Source organism: Pseudochaenichthys georgianus, chromosome 8 (assembly GCF_902827115.2).
Source record: "Pseudochaenichthys georgianus chromosome 8, fPseGeo1.2, whole genome shotgun sequence".
NCBI lineage: Eukaryota > Metazoa > Chordata > Actinopteri > Perciformes > Channichthyidae > Pseudochaenichthys > Pseudochaenichthys georgianus.
Window position 1 is genome coordinate 12,832,857 of NC_047510.2, and position 19,182 is coordinate 12,852,038.

Consider the following 19,182-nt stretch of genomic DNA (forward strand, 5'->3'; position numbering starts at 1 on the left):
CCTTTCACGACATCGACAGGTACAGATGCTCCCATTCATCCCAAACAACCCTATTTAGAGGTCAGCCCCCTTTTATATGCAGTTTATTTAACCAAGAGACACAGTGTTACTCATTACTCCTGAGACAGAAAGGCTAAATAGCCACCCTATTAATTTATTCATGTGCGCCATCTTTTCCTTTGCTGCCATAAATGCAAATCCAATCTTGATTAAGCTTCTAATTTTAATTTATTCCCCATCAGACTTTGAAAATCTATTTAGGAATAAGTTGATTTCATTATCAATAATTTATGATATTATTTATAATTTGAAGGAGTTCATTTTCATAAGAGTTGCAATTCATACTATAAGGAACATGTATTCAAGACCAATTTAGCTTAAATACATATAGACTTCTATAAAGTTCAATGTTTAACTTAAGTGCTTTTCTGTATACAAAACAGATTCTACACTTCTCAAAAGGTTACCTACAGGCATTTTGCACAGCACCCCTAACACATAACACCCTCTAAGTGCTTATCAGGCCTATTATTAATCTGTAAATGGCAGCAGGGGTCTCTCAGTCTCATAGGAATTGTGGAAGAAACTACTGGAGGCCTAAACACAGGGAGGCGATTCAAGAAGCCTGGAATTAAAGTTAGTTTCCATCTGCAATCTTTTCAAATGTTGTCTCATTAGTCAATTATTGTCAGATAAATAAACAGCTGTTTTGTGTGTATTAAAACAAATATTGGAGCCTCTTGTGGGCTCTCCCCACCTGTACGGGCTGCAGATGGTTTAATCCAATAGTAATAAGGTCAAACCACAGTAATTGCATGCTTTTGCGAGGGAATTCAGAGACTTTCTGGCAATAATGTCTTACAAAGAAGAGCAAGACATTAATAATAATAATTGAGGGAAAACGGCTGGTAACAAAATATTTTTCAAAGACAAAGGAGTAAAATACAGCAACCCTTTCCCATGCTTAGGTTGTATTAAAGACTTAAAAAAACAGGAACAAATATAATTATATTTACGCTCAATAGAATACCTAAGTATCTCAGATCATTGAGTACTTTGTATCTTAAAAGCAGACCCTATGTTAAGCATAAACACAATAAATGATTTGTACATGCATCAGAAATGATGTATTTAAAAAGGAAGCAGGTCCACTGAGATGGAATATGGGCATGTGCTATGCCCCTGGTGTATGGAGTTATTGAACTGCAAGTGAAGAACAACAATTGCGTTCATGAAATTGTAGAACATTTTTTTATTTCCAAGGTACTGTGAATCACTGATACATTAAATAGGAGTTGTCTTTTAAACTGCCGCTATGATAGAAACATCATTTCAGTGCCAGTTGTTCTGAACTCTTGTCAGACCAGAATCAAAGCGGTGTTCAACAGCGAAGACACACAAAAAAAAGAAATGGTACTTTCAAAAGTGTCCAACACAGTGATTTACAGAAGATTCTTAAAAGAAAATCTGTCAACTGGGCTGTAATAACTTTCACAGGAAACGTACATCTCTGCACGATCAGACAGCAGAGCTCGACAACACTCGGCCTGCCAAGCTTCAGTCTCATCCCACTTCCCATTAGTCATGCTGTATGTGACTCTGTATTAGGTTGTCCCATCATAAGCTCTCAATGAGAGAATGATTACATGTTTCTACATGACTGGCAGTGCAGATTATTAGCATAAGTCGAAGCACTGGTAAATGGCTTTCTGTAACAAAGCAAATACCAAACCGACTGTGTAGAACAAACACTGTGGGGCAAACAATAACTTCAGAGAAAAACACAGCATTGGGCTCTGGAGGAAGATCACATTGATGTTTCTTGCATAGGTTTCCATATTACTGATTCCCTTCTGCTACAAGTTTGCATGGATAAAGATCAGTAGCAGCAGTATTGTGTCTGTGCCTGCAGCTGTGAGCCTCACTGATGCCTCAACAGTGCCACCTTATGATCAAAGTATATTCTTCATGTTCACTCGTCAAAACAACACAGGCTGTGAATCTCCAGAAAACATCATTTTAAGACACACAGAAGACTACAAGACAACTAGGATCATTTTTCTGGCTTTTTGTAAATTCTAGCGAGGAAATATCTCTCAGCTGAATCCTTCCTGCTGGCGTTCGGCTTTAAAGTCTGAACACTGTTAAATACTCTCGAGAGTTTCTCCTGGAGTTCATGAGCGAGGATGCCGTCCGAGTATTTACAAAGCAGAGAGCCCCCCGGCAGTAAAATCTTCTCTGCCAGGTCTAGTAAAGTAAAACACATTGTGATGAGTTTCACATGGTCCATCTCCCGGAAACCGCTGGCGTTGGGCGCCATGTCGCTCAGGATGACATGAGCCTGACCGCCTGGGAGCAGCTCCAGCAGCTTAGCGTGGGTGGGGGGGATGGTGACATCATGACAGGACAGGAAGTGGGCGCCATCCAAAGGTGGTATGTGCAGCAGATCAATGCCAACTACTGTACCAGGTGGTGCCGCTGGATCTAGTATGCAAGAAAACATTACATCTGTAATTAACACAAAGATATTTATGTGGAACGTGAATGTTTTAATGGGTTACTTCCATCATATTTGATGGTAAGCTGCAATGTTAAGTCGATTAATTGTAATTTATAATAGTATTATTTCAAGCAAAAATGTAAAAATAAAATGTAGATTTTCTATTTTTTATATCGTATGAAATTGAATATCTTTGGGGTTTTATCTTGGACAATAAACTTGAATATATAAAAAAACATGCCAAAATGTCTCCAGTTATATTAATTCCTGTACCCAGATTATTGCAGTCGTATGGAAAAACCAAAAGACTTTAATTTTACAGTAATGGATTCAAAAACAAAAGCTCATTCACCAATTAAAAATCATGTACAACAACTTCTCTAACACACCTTTGTCAAGGATAATTAAAAGCAGGGTGTCCCAAGATCTACAGCATTTTAAATGAACTGGGAACACACTAGTCTACAGCATAATGAAGAGTTGAATCATTCTCTTTGACATAGCCTTAATAAAACCTGAAGAGTGTGCTTTACATACTGCTATAGTTTTGCATCCCTGTTATTTTGTCCACCTGTGTCTCCCCTCTCACCTGTCCCGGCTGAGTTGACCCTATGCACGGCCACCTGGCTCCAGGCTCCAGGGGCAGCTCCGCAGTCCACCACACTAAATCCAGGCTCTAACAGTCTGAACTTGTCATCTATCTCCAGCAGCTTGAAGGCACTTCTGCACCGGAAGTTTTGTTTGTGAGAAGCTTTGACATACGGGTCTTTGAGCTGCCGCTGCAACCAGCGCTGCTCGGCGGCAGTTTTACTCTTCTTTAACTTCTTCATTAAACATAAAGAGGAGTGAAGGAATCTCCTCTGGAAGGAGAAACTCCACATGTTTTGACTGTGGAGGGTCAAAGCGTATGGTAAACTGCGCATGCGTGGAAATACAGCACGCCATTGGTCAAATACAAACACTGTGCGTCATACTTATATGTCCCCCGTTGCAAAACACTCACAATAATAGTTCCTACTTGGGTGGTTTGGTTTATTTCAGCGAAATGTCACAATATGTAAAAAAATGTAAAATGTATCTCCTCTTAAACAAATCAATACTGTAATAAATTCACTTTCTATTAAGGGACTGTTGTGAAAAATACCAAAGGGAATCAGATTTGATTTTCAACATAAGTAACATAACATTATATTGACACCTTGTGTAATTCATATTCTATATTTGAAAAGTGAGTTTAAGTTAGCAGCATAACACACATTGGCACACGTTTCTAGTCGATCATATTTTAATGTAACACATGGCTGATGTTGATTAGACCAATCCGTGCTTTTACACATCTGCGTCATCTGACCACATGTGTAGGGAGTCATTAGTCCTGATTTGATACAGGATCTTATTTTTTCTCCTGACTTTTTGGGTTTACAGAGCAGACATTGAGCAGGTGAGGAAGTTAGGCTGAGCTCACACAGCGAGTTTTGCCTCAGGCAGGTTCACGTTGTGTTTCACTTCCTCCTCAGACAGGGGAGATGTTGAGCTCCAAGCTGCTGACCCTGGTTCTGGTGGTGCAGCCGGGCAGGGTGCTGCTCGGCATGAAGAAGAGGGGGTTTGGGGCCGGGAAGTGGAACGGTTTTGGGGGAAAGGTTCAACCTGGAGAAACTATTGAAGAGGGTGCAAGGAGGTACATTTATCGCGCCAATTGATGTTATGTTGCCAACCTTCTACACAAAGCTGTTCACCAATGTCAACACCACAAAGGTAGTTTTGAAAAAGCTTGAATGAAAAAAGCTAATGATAGAAAATGCTATATTCTCTTGAAGTAAAATCTTTCAAAAAAACAAAGCTGTTTCAGTATATTTCAGTTAAAGGTAGGGTAGGTAAGAATGGAGAAACCAGCTGAAGTGCGCTAGAATTTGAAACTAGCTACGCAGCCGAAAAACACACACGAACGCGCACTGACCAATGAGGGCACGAGATAAATTTGTGCACGAGATGGAAGGCTGACAGGCAGGTAGGCCATCCAGTTATTTTAGCCGAGCCGGCTAAAATGATTGGTCGTGCTTTTTACAGTACTACTTTTTTTAATGTATTTATTGTCAAAGCATTTAATGTATTAATTGTTATCGGGATGGAATATAACAAAAAGTGTGAAGTGAATTACCTACCCCACCTTTAAGTTTTCTTATAGGGTTTGTTAAAGGAAATGAACAGTTTAATTATATTGAATTAATTTCACTGATCAATCATAACACCTTTAACTTGCATTATTGTAAAGAGAGGTTTTACTTCTGTAAAAGTAGTGCTACAAGTGTAGAAATACTGTCTTTCAAGTAAACACGCAACACAATTAGAATTAAAAAGTAAGACGGTAAAAGTACTCATTTTAATTTTATATTTTCAATATATATGTATATTTATATATATATATATATATATATAGATCAATATAAGTGTATCTTAACCTGTAATAATACTCAATACATTGTTTGTTAATCTATTATTATTATAATATCTGAATCTTCAAAGTATCATAAGTATTTAATAAATGTAGTGTAGTATGTACACTACATTTGTACAAAATTAACCTCAAGGTTGTAGTGTAAGTATATCTTAAGCATATTTAATTATCAAGTAAAGTTCAAGTACCTAAAAATTCTCCTTACATTACATAAAAGTCAATGTACTAAGTTATAGTCTACCACTGAACATAACGCAAGATATGACAGTGTTTTTCCCATTTAAATCAAACAACACAAGTGTTTTATTGTAACAGCATTTGTGTGTGTGTGTGTGTGTGTGTGTGTGTGTGTGTGTGTGTGTGTGTGTGTGTGTGTGTGTGTGTGTGTGTGTGTGTGTGTGTGTGTGTCTCTGTGTGTGTGTGTGTGTGTGTGTGTGTGTGTGTGTGTGTGTGTGTGTGTGTGTGTGTGTGTGTGTGTGTGTGTGTGTGTGTGTGTGTGTGTGTGTGTGTGTGTGTGTGTGTGTGTGTGTGTGTGTCTGATCATAATTCCATTGTTGAGGTCTACTAGAATATATTTACATTGTCCAATGTTCCAAAGTCACATTGATTTCTCATACAGCATCTCTGTATAGTATGTATATTCACTCTCTGTCCTACACACCTTGGAGCTCCTGCCCCCCTCCCTGTGAGCCCAGTGTGCTCTGATTGGTCAGCTCGCCCACTCTGTTCCGATGAGTCCACCACCGTTACAGCGGAACATCAGTGATTATGTGTTACAATGGCGTTTGTTAGCAACCAGAAAATGACACCAGTAATTACAAACAGATGAGAATGCTGCGTGGGGTCTGGGTGCCGTGTTGGCGGAACGTTGCGGGGCTCGCTGCTCCGCCCCTTTGAGGCTCGATGAGCAGACAGTGTGAGCCGTAATACTGGTGTCGTTTCCTGGTTGCTGCGTGGGATCTGCGAGACAGCGAGACATAACGGAACTCAGCCTGAGCACACACATACACTCACAGCCAGGCTGTTCGCCACACACTCACAGCCTGAGAAAAGGTGTGTGTGTGTGTGTGTGTGTGTGTGTGTGTGTGTGTGTGTGTGTGTGTGTGTGTGTGTGTGTGTGTGTGTGTGTGTGTGTGTGTGTGTGTGTGTGTGTGTGTGTGTGTGTGTGTGTGTGTGTGTGTGTGTGTGTGTGTGTGTGTGTGTGTGTGTGTGTGTGTGTGTGTGTGTGTGTGTGTGTGTGTGTGTGTGTGTGTGTGTGTGTGTGTGTGTGTGTGTGTGTGTGTGTGTGTGTGTGTGTGTGTGTGTGTGTGTGTGTGTGTGTGTGTGTGTGTGTGTGTGTGTGTGTGTGTGTGTGTGTGTGTTCCAAAGGAAGGAAGGCAATCAGGCCCATGTGTTCTCTTTAAATGAAAAAGAGACCTGCTTTGTGTAAAGATTATATAGAAAGGCTACATAAATAAGAAATATCTTAAGGCTATGTTGGTAATGCCTTTCAACAGAAGCAAGTGACAATCATAGTTCTTATTTACTATGAAACTTACATTTTAAGCGTTAACAATAAGCAGGCTTGACGTTAGTGTTTGGAAATATAATTAAAATGTAAAATAATTGTCCAAGAAACATACATATACAACAAAATATCATGCCATAAATATGTAAAGTTACTCAAAAAAGATATTGAGTGAATGAGATTTGAATTCAGGCCAAAATGATCTTTCAAACTCAAAGGTCAGCCAATTTAGTTGACTCTAAAAACGAAATGCTGTCTATTTGTGTGAGCCACATACAAATAGACCCTTTCTGTTTGTGTGAAGTGTACTGTGAGCTTATTTTTAAAAAACACTTCATAAAATATTCATTGGATGTTTTCTTTTTAGAGAGCTGCAAGAAGAAAGTGGTCTCACGGTGGATGCTCTCGAGAAGGTCGGAAACCTCAAGTTTGAATTTGTTGGAGAAACGGAGCTGATGGATGTCCATGTTTTCAGAGCTGACAGTTATAATGGAGAGCCAACAGAGTCAGAAGGTATGACTTCCACTACAACAATGCGGAATGACACAGTTTCCAAAAAAAAAGATGCATGCAAATTATGATAGGATAACGAGTTAGAAATCAGCGCTATGCTGTAAGGGAACAGAGGTGCCACTTTTTACCTTCATAACCGATCATGCACTTGAGTTGAAGAGGAACTCCACATTGTTGTTGCACATTATTCCAAATAACTCATGTTTAAAAAAACTGTATTCCTGCAACAACAAAAATCACTTTTGGTTCCTTTTAATGTTGACTTCCTTTTTTGTTATCTCACCGCCAGTCTTCGTAGGTCAAGTTTAGATCTAAAAGCCAACTGAGAAACAGTTTTCAGTTCAACTTTTTAAACCACATAGACCAAAATGATCCTTCTAAGTAAATTGATTCAAACCGTGTTCTGGGAACTTCTTCACAGACATGACTTTGAGCAGGGACAGCACACTAGTTAAGGGCAGGAATATCAGTGGTGAAGTTAGAAACAACTGAATGAAGGAAACAAGAGGCCCTGTACAGAAGGAATGCAGAGACCTGCAGTGATCTTTATTTCCTGAGAGTTTAGTCAAGGTCGATTGGGTGAAGAGTACAGACACGGTGATGAGTCAAATAAATAGAGTCTGGAGGTCAAGAAGAGTCATACAGCCAAGGGGCGCAGAGATAAAGGGAGGAAACAACTTCAATTAAATGTGCTGAAGTTAGTGAAAAGACTGGAGCTGGTGACTGAATTGATATATTCAGGTAGGAAGCAACAGGTGACGTAGAAGGAAACCTCTTCAAAAGTGGTAATGTTAAAGAAAGGATTTCATCCAGAGGGCGGATAGAAAAAGTGACCTACATATTATAGTTCAAGGAGAAACAAAGACACGTGTTTTTTAAGTTGGGAAAAGTTCTGTCTTGTTTTAAAAGTAACACGAAAAATATGGATTTTAGAAATGTCCACACTTTTAAATCTGGTGGTTTGTTTATCCCCTTCTTAACAGACATAACTATGTATCCATATATACTGTATAATTGTTGGCAATGACACTGAAAGGGTATGTTCACATTGTTTTACGTATTTTTGTACAATTTAAAAGTTATTTGTCAAAAGGACCAAATCCACAGTGCTCATTAACTGCAACATTTCTAGCGTGTTACTATCCTTTTACTGCAACTCAGCAGGGAAAAGCAACAAGCCGCTTTTTCACTAAAATGTACTTAATACGATTCCAACTTTGATTTGTTTATCCAAACAATGAAGACATGGATTCCTCCCTATATTTTTGCTACATTTGCGTTGAGCTAAAAATAAACCTATAGATATGTGAGTATTATTTCCAGCCAGCCTTTAAAAAGTTTGAAAGTGGCTAAAAAATAATAGCGATAAGCGTTTGTCATTTATTCAGACCCCCCCTCTAACAGCTCAAGGTAGATGATTTACATGTTGGCTTCGAGTAAAGGTGTGCTAATTATTTTTCCTTTTTTGTTTTTAGAAATGCGGCCTCAGTGGTTTGACAGTGACCAGATTCCCTTCAGTGAAATGTGGGCTGATGACATCCTGTGGTTCCCACTGATGTTCCAGAAGAAGAAATTTGTCGGATACTTTAAGTTTCAGGGTCATGATGTGATCCTCAGCCAGAAACTGGAGGAAGTGGAGGAACTGTGAGACATCCTGTGTTTCTGAGGACATGTATGACTGCGACAACAAGAATCGGGCTTCCAAATGTCTTCTTTGAAACAGCAAGACTCTGAGCACTAAACCTCGCACATGTAAAATGTTACTGATTTATTTTTTCAATGATAAATAAAAAACAATCAAAGCAGAAGTATATTGACAGAAATATTCATTCTGTTATTTTATTTTCAGGATAAGTGATTCAACACAATTTAGCAAGGCTTTGTTTCATAAAGTATTTACAATATCTACAGGTATAATTCGATTGGATTTCATATTCTGTGCAAGTTAGTAAACCTGATTCTTCTTTCCTGACAAAACAAATGTGTTTCATACGGTTTTATAGTTAATCATAAAATAAAAGTTTGAGGTAACGTGAGCCCATATAAGTGTCCCTTCGATTTCCCCCCATTAGAATAATACATAATGTTGTGTACAGATATTAATGTGCATTACGGGTTTCATGACAAATATCTGAAAAGTAGAGAGCCTAATATGACTGTTTGCCCTTATACACATAGTAACACACTTTTAAGTTAGGATTTCTAATAGAATTGTGAAAAAATATCCTCCATATCCAAGTAGTATGGTCAAAACAATTCCAGTGGCAATTATTTAATGTGAAAATATGAATTGTTACAGTTTCTATTGCACCGCAACTTGAATTTATATCATTTCTCTTTGGTAGTAAATCAATAGCTTATAGCATTATTATTGACATTCGGCCACGAGTGCTTAAACTTCTAATTTTTTAATCAATAAACTTTAAGTCTCTGCCCTTTGTAGTATTATACATTTTGAGTGTAGGTTGTTCAAAATAGCTTATGAAATTAAATGGGGAGAGATAGAAAATCTGTTGCTCCACATAAAAGTAAACAGTTGTAAAGTAAGAGAATCAGCACACTTGTCCATAACAAATATAAAGTAGGCTGCTCCACGTCCTTGAGAACTCAAATCTGTATCAAAAATACATTGGTCTGACGATTTTTAGTATGTAAAGCCTTCATGACTGGAGATCTACAATAATCCCATTCTTTAATAAAGTCAAACTTGTATGTCCATCTCATGTTCTCTTCTTTAGTGTATAGAACTTCTTCAAAGGTTAAGGTATAAACAGGTGCTTAAGGAAACGAGTTAAGCATGAATATAATGTCATCCCTCACTTCCTAAATGCTGACTGGTCCCTTGTAAAATCACTTTAAGGATTTTCCTTCCTACATTATCTCCTCATCAAGCAAAGCATAACATGACAGATGTATGGGCCCACTGTATTTTCCAGTAACATGGTGGATGATCAAATCCCAAAATAAGCTGAGAACTCATTTACATAATGAAATACTCGTATTAAATGGAATGTATATTGAGTTATAAGAGACTTTCTTGAGCACACAGCGAGTTATTTTCCAGTTTGGGATCCTCTTCAGCGGCAGAGTTTCTCTCGTGCGTTCAGGTTTCAGATGGGGGGCTTCGATCCGTTATTACCCCCAAAGAGACAGCCGAGCTTTGGCTGGAGTTCATTCCACACCGCTCCCATCTGGAAAGAAAGCAAAAAGTAAATTCTCTTCACTCTTCACAGTTCGATGAAGCTAATCTTCCTAATAAAAATAAACAATCAAATGTTGCTATGGGGTTTGGAGGAAATCATTTTAGTATATTAAGTAAAAAATATCTTTAACCTTCTCAAAGGAATTTGAGGCGTCAGATATAAATCCAAACTGCTTTATTTGAGTTTAAAGTCAGACAAAAGAATATGGGATTAACTTCCTGTGAAACTCAAGCCAACTAAAATACTACATGAAGAGTATCCTTCCACGGATACCATCCATCAACATTAGTTATTTCATTGGATTTTGAAAGCCAATTTAAAAACTGATATAACCCTGCCGAAGCGTCTGTAGAAAAATGTTTTCCAGACAAGCAGCCTCACCTCTCTGTGTCCTTGGACCTGGGAGTTAACGAAAGCCCCCAGAATGTGAGAAGTGATGGGAAGGTAGATGAAGATAAGCTGCGTCTCTTGATGAAGGCAGAACAGGGAGAAGTAGTTACGCAGCTCCATGGTCTGGATGGCGTTTTCTTGCTATTAACAGAATAATAAAAAGAGTAATTGGGAAGTCACCACTTCTCAAATTATGATAATAATCAGTAGGAAAAGAGGAGAGAATAGAGTTTTCTGTGGGGACGTTTCACTCCATTGACATCAGAGATGAGATCATAAATCATCCCATTACATTTAAATTGGCTCTTTATTTGATTTACAATTGACCTATTGCCTCACCCTGTTCATCACCAGCTCAGTCACTGTAACTGACACCGACACTGGTGTCCGTCTGATGAAGGAGTCTCAAAGAAGTTACAGCATAATGCAAAGGAGTGAAATGGTCACAGTCACAGGACTTATCAGACATGTAGAATTACAAGCAAGCTGGCATGCATTCATCTTAGCATAGGCTATTATTTTACTGTTACTAATATCGGTTTTTAGCCATGCTAGTTTTAGTTGGACTAACCTCAAAGTAAAACATGAATAGCCTACCTGAAAACCCATGACATTCCCATTAGCCTCAGTGGTCTAGTTTTAATTAGCAAATGTTAGCATGCTAAAATGCTAAACTAAGATCGTGAACATTGTAAACATTAAAGACATCAGCATGTTAGCGTTTTCAGTGTGAGCATGTTGACATTACCAGTCAGCTAACCTCTGTGCATAAGTACTGTCTCAGGAGATGCTAGCAAGGCTTCTTTCAAGATGTGTAGAGGTCAGAGGACCCACCTTTTTGGAATAACGTAGCGCAGCCAATCTTAGTGGATGTAAAGGGAGTTTTCTCAAACGGTTGGAAACCGGGCCCAATTCTACAATAATGTGCACGTTTCCTAAACTCAGTAGTTAGATAGTTACTGCTTAGGTCTAAATCAGTTTATAATAATAATACATAAAACACTTTTCCCAGTCCTCAAAGACGCTTAAACTTTAGTTTAAGTTTATGGCAGCTATTATTAGATGCATAGGCCTACATCTGAACCTCCAATAAAAAAAGATTTTGTTTTAGATTGAATTCCTTATAACTTGAAAATGAAATAGTGTAAGCATTTTTGGGTAAAAAACTGTACATAAAAGTCCTTCTATTTAATCTCACTTGTCAGGGTCCCACAGATCCCAAAAAAGTCTTAAACGGAATTGAACTACAAATAAGGTGGTATTCAAATGTCTTAAATCAATCTTTAAAATACGTACACATGGAAATTAGGATTTTAATTGCAATAAGGTTGCTTTTTAAAATGTAAAAATGATTGATAACATCTATTATTTTTTATGATAATTTACCAAAACTGTTCTGTACTATACCAACATTTTATTTCAAGCGGCCATAAAAAAAAAGTGTACTTTTGAATACCCATGGTTGTTTATTTATTATGCACGTATGGGAGTATCCAGTGGAACGGAAGATAAGGACATTTGGGAGGAGTGTATAAGTTATAGATCAGGCTAATTTAGCATTTTATTTATAAGTACTGAAGTAAAACCGTACGCTATCAATCAGGAGGCATCCTGTTAGTCCCAAAGTGTGAACACAGAGAAACATAAAGAGGTTGATCACCTGAACGATCCGTGACTCCAGCTGCTCCACAGACGCCTGCTCTTTGGGCTGCACCGAGGCACTCATCATCTGCCTCTTCATCATACCGTACTTGTGCAGAGCTCTCTGGTGCTCGTGGAGCACGCCTTTCTCATGTCGCTCACAGAGATCCTAAAGGGGGAACACACAGTGACATAAAACTCTTCTTATTTGCCTCAACATATCAGGGAAATATAATATACAACAGTGATACATAACACAAGTAAAAAATAGAAACTGTGAAATTAGCATACATATTACAGTTAATGGATTTAATCGAGGCTATAGAAAATGCCACTTTATCTACCCACCTTGTTTGATCTTTGCAAACCACCCACTACAAGAACTATGTTTTCAAGTGACTGGTTGGGTCTTGGTGCATCGTTATTAAAATGAATGATTACATAATATCCTGAATTCAGTTTGGCACTGGAACATAGATTTACGAATAATACAGCTCTACATTGTGTCTTTCTACCAGTAAACAGGAGATTGTTTGTATCGCCCTGGTGGATACAAACTATTTTGTAGTTGTTTTTTAAAGTAAGCATCATTGGATGTGAAAACTGCGAACATAAAAGCAAAAATCACCTGTCCCTGGAGGTGGACTCAATTTAAATGAGCAGAAACATAAACCTGACTCACTCTGTACGATTGCAGCAAATCCAAGAAAATATTTAGTTTTTCCACAACATCATCCTCTTCCCGTCTGCCCTGAGGACAGAAGCAAAACAATTGTTTTTACCCAGTGCCAGTTTTGGACATGCTGAGCAGAGCAGGTGCTCCAGATGAAGGACTGAGGGCTGTACCTGCTGAGCAGCTTTGTCAGACAGCACAGCGAACTCCACCGACAGACTCTTCAGAGACTGACGCAGAGTCCCCCAGGTGCTTCGTGAAGAGGCCAAGGAGGGAAGAGACGAGCCATCGGAGCCCAGCGTACTGTCAAAAAATACAAATTATTACCGGGCAAGGATGTAGCATTGTGGTGTCTTAGCTGCCAAACTCATTTCAAACTAACAACCATGAAGTGGCACAACAACACAGAGGATTTGGGTTCTTATTAACATTTGTTTTCACAATCCAAAACCTCTGGACATACTTTTACCCATTTTAATGAAATACCTGAGCTCTCTGCCAAACATGAGAAGATCAGTTGCATTCTCCTTAGAGCGCTCGGCCATTTTCTCAGCTCTGTCCCGCAGCTTCTGGAAGCTGTTGTGAATATTACGAATCAGCTCTCGGCTTGTTGAGAACTGGGCCTGAATATCAGCGGGGAGATATTCCTACAAAAACAGATGCAACAAAATTAAATAAAATGATGCATGATGTATTGAGAAACGTATGTCAGGATGTCTGCGTGGTACATGTGACAAACCTTGGCCAAGGTTGCAATTCTGTTGGTCATGAACTCATCACCAGTTTTTTTGTAAGCGTCACGCAGCTTACTCTGAACATCCTGTGTGGGAAGATGGGTGAGGAGTGTGTGAGTGGAAAAGGTCACTGGTTCATGGAACAGGATGCATTTTACACAATCATCTTCAAGATAATGCTTGTTGTGCAACAGACGGTGTCACAGCCGAGGCAGCTAGTTTCAGAAATACCACATACAGAGCCACTGAAGGTGAGGAAGGTCTTGACAAGCTCGTCCTCTGAGAAGAAGGGATGCCGAGCCACCAAGTTAATGAATCTTCCAAGAGCACGTCTCCTGCATTCAATGAACTCCCTCTCAGAGACGGAGGTCAGGACTGTGGACCGAGAGCAGAGAAAACAGCACGAGAGCACACCAGGAGCGTTAGAGGTGTAAAAGTTGGGGCAATTAAATATAAAGAGTAAAGACCATGAGCATGATAAACTAATGTAACATCTAAGGTTTTCCTCTTCTAAAACATTTCCTAGTGGACTAACATTCATGCGCTTCTGCCGACCAATCGATTTGTTTATTTAATTGACAGATCGGTGCTTTTCTCCACCAAACAAAAGCATACAAAAAGGCACCACTTTAAATCTTGTGTTTACCAGAAATGTGCTTATAACTTTCTCAAGATAAATCATTCAGCATGAAAACTAAAAGAAAAATAAGCAACTAATGAAATCTTAATCAAGTGAGAAAAAACAACAAATTAGCCTTTTTAACTAAGAGGTGAGAGCCCTAGTGACTTCCATGTTTAAAGTCAGTTGGGTTGGAGAAACAAAGGTTTACACAGCCTTTGTGGCTCCAAAGGGAGCTGCTCAAAATCCATGTATTGCCTTACGAGTTTGAAAATGAAAGTAATCTGGGGCTGTGGAATAAGAAACATGTGACCTCTGTAGCTCTGAGGCTAGCAGCTTCAGGCTACATTAGCTGCTACCAACATAAGACACACAAATCCTCAGTCGACCTATTGGTGGACAAGTTGCATTGTTAGTAATGTAAGCACCGGGTTTGGACAAGGACAAATAATGTATAAAATAATATATATATATATATATATATCTGTTATCGAACCACTGTGTTTTATTCTGCTGCATCTATTTTTAAGATGTTTTAAACCTATCCATCAGTGTTGATTCAGCTCTCTTTCTGCATGTACATTTAGTTTATTCACAATCTGAAATACAATTCCTAATTCCTAACAAATAGAAATAATTTTACAATCTTTACTGACCAATACACTTTTACCCTTTGAGAAAAAATCTGCTTTAAGTCGGATCCACGTGTGGCATCTCTATTGCATGTTCTATAATTGATAAAGATCTCTCATTGAGACATTGTCTAATTAAGTGTGCAGCATATATTCATCAGTGTGTTGATATGACTATCCTTTATGAGGTACTGTGAACTGAAACAGGCTCATTAATCGCATCACTAGTTTCTTCCAGGCAATAACTTTGATGAATGGCAATGCCTGTGTTTGAAATAAAAGGGCCTGCAGGATCAGTTTGTATTCAAATGTAACATTCATTTTTAATCAAGGAGAAAAAAACACCCAGCTTCCAGAAGCACCTGGGTATTTACAACTGACCTTTCAGTAAGGCATATAAACCCAAACAATGTTTTAAATAATAATGGTTCAGAAGGATAGATGAAGGGAATGTAGAATCACAGAAATACAATGGTGAGTGTGGAGTTCAGCTACATACCTCCCTTTAACATCCTTTTAGGTGGCAGTGCCGGCACCACTCTGTAGGCAAATCTCTGAAGCAAAACCTCATGGAAGACATCAAAATCACTATAGCGCCGGTATACTGAAATCTTAAAACGCTAAAAAAAGATAAAGCAGAGAAAGAAAATGATCAGATAATGGGCAGGAGCATGCAAGATTATGTTTTCTGTTGGCTAACAATGGAAAACAAATCTGTACTTTTCTTAATGTCGACTGCAAACTCAACAAAGAGCCCCTGCAGTGAAAGTAACCCACAGAGTAAATGATGTAAGCCACACAAGACTTAGAAATGAAAAAGATAAGTGAAAAGAAAATAAGTAAGACAAACATGAAGTATACTGCACCACATGTTCAGCTTTTCTTGTTGAGGTTATTCTGAGACAATCATTTACATGGAGAGGGGTATATGGGGTCCCTTGCCTGGCTGGTGACCTGGTACTCCACATGTTTGAGGAACAAGCCCTTCTTCTCCGGTATGAGCTCCAGCTGGACTGTGTCTCTGCCCAGCAGTTTGTCCAGCGTCTGGGACATCGTCAGAACGTCCTCCTGAGCCGGCTGCATCCTCAAAGCCTTCAGCTCCCGCGGCTCCCCGAGCTGAGGTTTGGGTAACTCTGTAAAGCACACAACCAGTACCAACTTTTCACAATTGTTTTCATGAATAAATCAAATTAAAACAAAATGTATTTCCTAACTGTGAGGAAGGCTGGTGTTAAACCCACTTTTCTCTATTCAATAGATGTGTCTCACTGTATTTTTCTTCAGCTAGAACAGTATTGTGCCTGTTATTCAACCCTTTCTGTGCATTCCATGAAGGTTGTGAATTGAATATAAAGTACTGAGACGAATGCAGAACACTTGTTCTTGCTCAGATGAGGAAGTGGCATGCAGCTAGATGCCATACTGGCCACACCTGAAATAACAGAGAGAGCCTTAAATAATCACAGAAGGTTGGGAATGAATCTAAATCAGGCCAGAATAATGGCTACCCCTATGAAAACCATATAACTCCCCCCTATCATCTTCCCACTGTGGGGCAAGTGAAGGAATGCAACACTTAAACACTGCTTGTGTTGAGTAAATTCTGTTTTTGTGAAAGAAAGGAAAAGTATGGGATGATCCAATATGGGGTATCATTTCCTCTTTTTTTTTTTTTTTTTTTTTAAAATACTCCCAACTTTACTTCTGTTGAATTGAAAAAACATGGTGGATATGTCCCAGTTGTAAACTGTCACAAATAAATAATTTGTGTTAGGAATGAAACCTTGAGTCTATATGAGCCAATAAAAGAGTGACATTTGCCCTGCTCATGTGCAATATATTACAGGATAGCTGAGGTTGTCATCACAAACACAATGGGAACATCAAGCTACTCATTCAGCAAAAGTATAATTGGCACTGTCACCTACCTTGAATGCAGTTCTCCAACAGTTTGGGGCTTGGTTGCTTCCCTTGTTGAGCAAACGCAATCAATGCGAGCAATTTATAGAGACACAACTTGCTCAAGAATCCATCTGTGGAGTCAACTTGCTCAGCAATCTGAGAACGACAAAGACAATATGGCGCGTCTCAGTACAACATCCAAATTCAACTGCATTCCTCTACGCAAGAAGTGCTCACTAGACAAAAATGCGATGATATGCTGATGGTCAGGAAAAGGGAAATTCTACTGAAACATGACAGACATAACACACTCCCAGCAATGTCATCACACTCATGTGTTGAAGCATTACGTAATATTTCAGCATTGAAGGAACAACATGTGATAGTTTGTAATTATAAGCTCATGTCTTTATCAGTCTGCTAGCATACATCAAGCTTGTACCAACCCCCTATTGATAAGACTTTGAACCACATTATCTGTTAGCTTTAATACATTCACAATATCTTATCAGAAACAAACCAGTATTTGCAAAAGGATATTATATACCCCAGTGTTAATGTTTTTATTAGAATAACACAGAGTTAAGACTTTTTTTTTTAAATATCAATATTTTTATATTCCAGTCCCTTACCACCCTGACAGTCTCTGTGAGCCAATACATGGATATAAAGAGTGTGGGATAGATGGATGGATGGATGGTTAGACACGAGGTATAGCAAGCTGGCACATGCCAAGACAAGAAGCAGAGAGTCATTATTTGAAAATGTTATTTACTGTTGCTTATGTTGTTTACAGTGGCGTTGTTAGTGCTTTTAACAACTTTTTAAAGGCTTTGCTCCAACTTCTTGATTATTTAAGTGTGAACCCCTCACCTGGCCTAACACCGGCTTGGAGATATCGGTCCTTTGGAGCAACCGTTGAAAAACTTCAACATGCACTCTCTCATCTGTCCTACAGCGGATGGCCTCATATACTTCCCTGTAATAGGCAGGAACTGATCCTAAAAAAGGAACAACACCTACATAGCATCACAACCATCCAAAGTACTTAATCAGCAGCATATGCCTTGTAAAAACACTTCAATATAACACTTTATTTTTGCATGTGTGGCACTCAATAGATAAGGGTGATCTTACCACATTTTATAGGACTTTATTTGAATTTATTTGCATTATATGACTATTTAATGATCCCAACATATATTGTAAAGTTTTCTCTGATGATTGTATGGTAATTAAATCGGACACCGTCAAAAATGAACTGTAACCCTATCCTAGCTTTAAATAAGTGAGTAGTATACAATATACACAAATCTGAGTGCTAACGTATAGCCTACTACAATGCACAATCGACTGTTTTTCACGTGGCAGGAAAATAAACACATTATAACGTCCATAAACCTGAGATAATCTTTAATATTCATAGTTACTGCATCGAGTATCAACAAGGTATACCAAAATAAGATAAAACCCTCATAGAGTGTTAAAGATGGAGCAACTTCATTTCGATCTTAATGTACCCAAAAGTTCTCAATGGTTTGTTCACATAGCGACTCCACCGAACAGAAATGTCAACCTTCTAAAACATCTGAAACATTGTGTTTGGCCGGCTTAACAATGCAACAACAAACAAAACACCAACGTGGTTCGAAAATGATAAGTCAGCTTGTGTTAAAATGAGTATAAGAAGTTTTCGCTCTGTACCTTCATTGATCTCTCCTGCCATGGTTCAGACTGTCATGTGAGCGCAAGAGCACCTCCATGTGATTTCCTGCAGAAGAGAAAAAACAAGTAATTTATTTCTTAAAGATGTAGTGAGCTCTGGTTAAAGTCCAACTGTGGAGAGAAGCAATATAAACTGAACTCACAGGCAGCTAACGGGCACATCATGTTCTGCAGTAAACTAAACATTAGGGTTATAAAGGAGTGAAGACGCGCTGGAGGCTGTTTTCATATCAAAGCAGCTCAAATCAGTAGCTCTCTTAATGCAGTCTATGTGTCACCTAATATTCCTGGAAATATTGTCTTACTAACACATCTGATGTTTCACTTGTGAAAGTAAACTTTCCTTAATTGTATCTTCCTCATTCTTCGAACACAACAGAACGCTGCCTTCAAGTACTCCTGGTACATTTGACTACATGTACAAAATCGTTTTTTTCAAAATTGGACTTGCCGGTATTTGTACATTTTGTATAAAGCGACAATGCTATGGAATGTAAAAGTGGGCTTTATAATCTACCTGTTATGCACATTACTTGTCCCTTTTTTCACGTTTTCACTCAGGGTGGTGGGAAGGGGGGGGCTACCAACCTTGGTGCCCCTCATTTAAAAATTAAACAAGGCAAAAGTTCCATATTGGATGCCACTATGGAAGTTAAAATATAACAAAATGCCCTTAAAGCAGTCATTC

General features: G+C 38.6%; 3 protein-coding genes across 5 annotated transcripts; 1 reads left to right on the forward strand and 2 right to left on the reverse strand.

Annotated features, from left to right (window-relative positions):
• Positions 1–1,232: 1,232 nt before the first annotated feature.
• mrm2 (mitochondrial rRNA methyltransferase 2) lies at positions 1,233–3,402 on the reverse strand. The gene is made up of 2 exons (XM_034089576.2): positions 3,090–3,402; positions 1,233–2,484 (listed from the first exon to the last, which is right to left on the reverse strand). The coding sequence occupies exons 1-2, from the start codon at positions 3,379–3,381 to the stop codon at positions 2,054–2,056; spliced, it is 723 nt and encodes a 240-aa protein (XP_033945467.1). The 5' UTR covers positions 3,382–3,402; the 3' UTR covers positions 1,233–2,053.
• Positions 3,403–3,808: 406 nt separating this feature from the next.
• On the forward strand, positions 3,809–8,783 carry nudt1 (nudix (nucleoside diphosphate linked moiety X)-type motif 1). 2 transcript variants are annotated; one of them, XM_034088807.1, is made up of 4 exons: positions 3,809–3,941; positions 4,018–4,178; positions 6,830–6,975; positions 8,451–8,783. In XM_034088807.1, the coding sequence occupies exons 2-4, from the start codon at positions 4,027–4,029 to the stop codon at positions 8,621–8,623; spliced, it is 471 nt and encodes a 156-aa protein (XP_033944698.1). In that variant the 5' UTR covers positions 3,809–3,941; positions 4,018–4,026; the 3' UTR covers positions 8,624–8,783. The 2 variants fall into 2 exon arrangements, with proteins under 2 accessions (XP_033944698.1, XP_033944697.1); XM_034088806.1 differs by having other exon boundaries at positions 3,809–4,178.
• Position 8,784: 1 nt separating this feature from the next.
• On the reverse strand, positions 8,785–18,857 carry snx8a (sorting nexin 8a). Of its 2 annotated transcripts, XM_034088803.2 has the most exons (14): positions 18,638–18,857; positions 18,474–18,540; positions 17,643–17,770; positions 16,796–16,925; positions 15,810–16,000; positions 15,367–15,487; positions 13,855–13,991; positions 13,622–13,702; positions 13,369–13,529; positions 13,056–13,185; positions 12,892–12,960; positions 12,229–12,378; positions 10,560–10,709; positions 8,785–10,166 (listed from the first exon to the last, which is right to left on the reverse strand). In XM_034088803.2, exons 2-14 carry the CDS (start codon positions 18,493–18,495, stop codon positions 10,086–10,088), a joined length of 1,551 nt encoding a protein of 516 aa, XP_033944694.1. In that variant the 5' UTR covers positions 18,496–18,540; positions 18,638–18,857; the 3' UTR covers positions 8,785–10,085. The 2 variants fall into 2 exon arrangements, with proteins under 2 accessions (XP_033944694.1, XP_033944696.1); XM_034088805.2 differs by lacking the exon at positions 17,643–17,770 and having other exon boundaries at positions 18,638–18,856.
• Between the last annotated feature and the right edge of the window lie 325 nt (positions 18,858–19,182).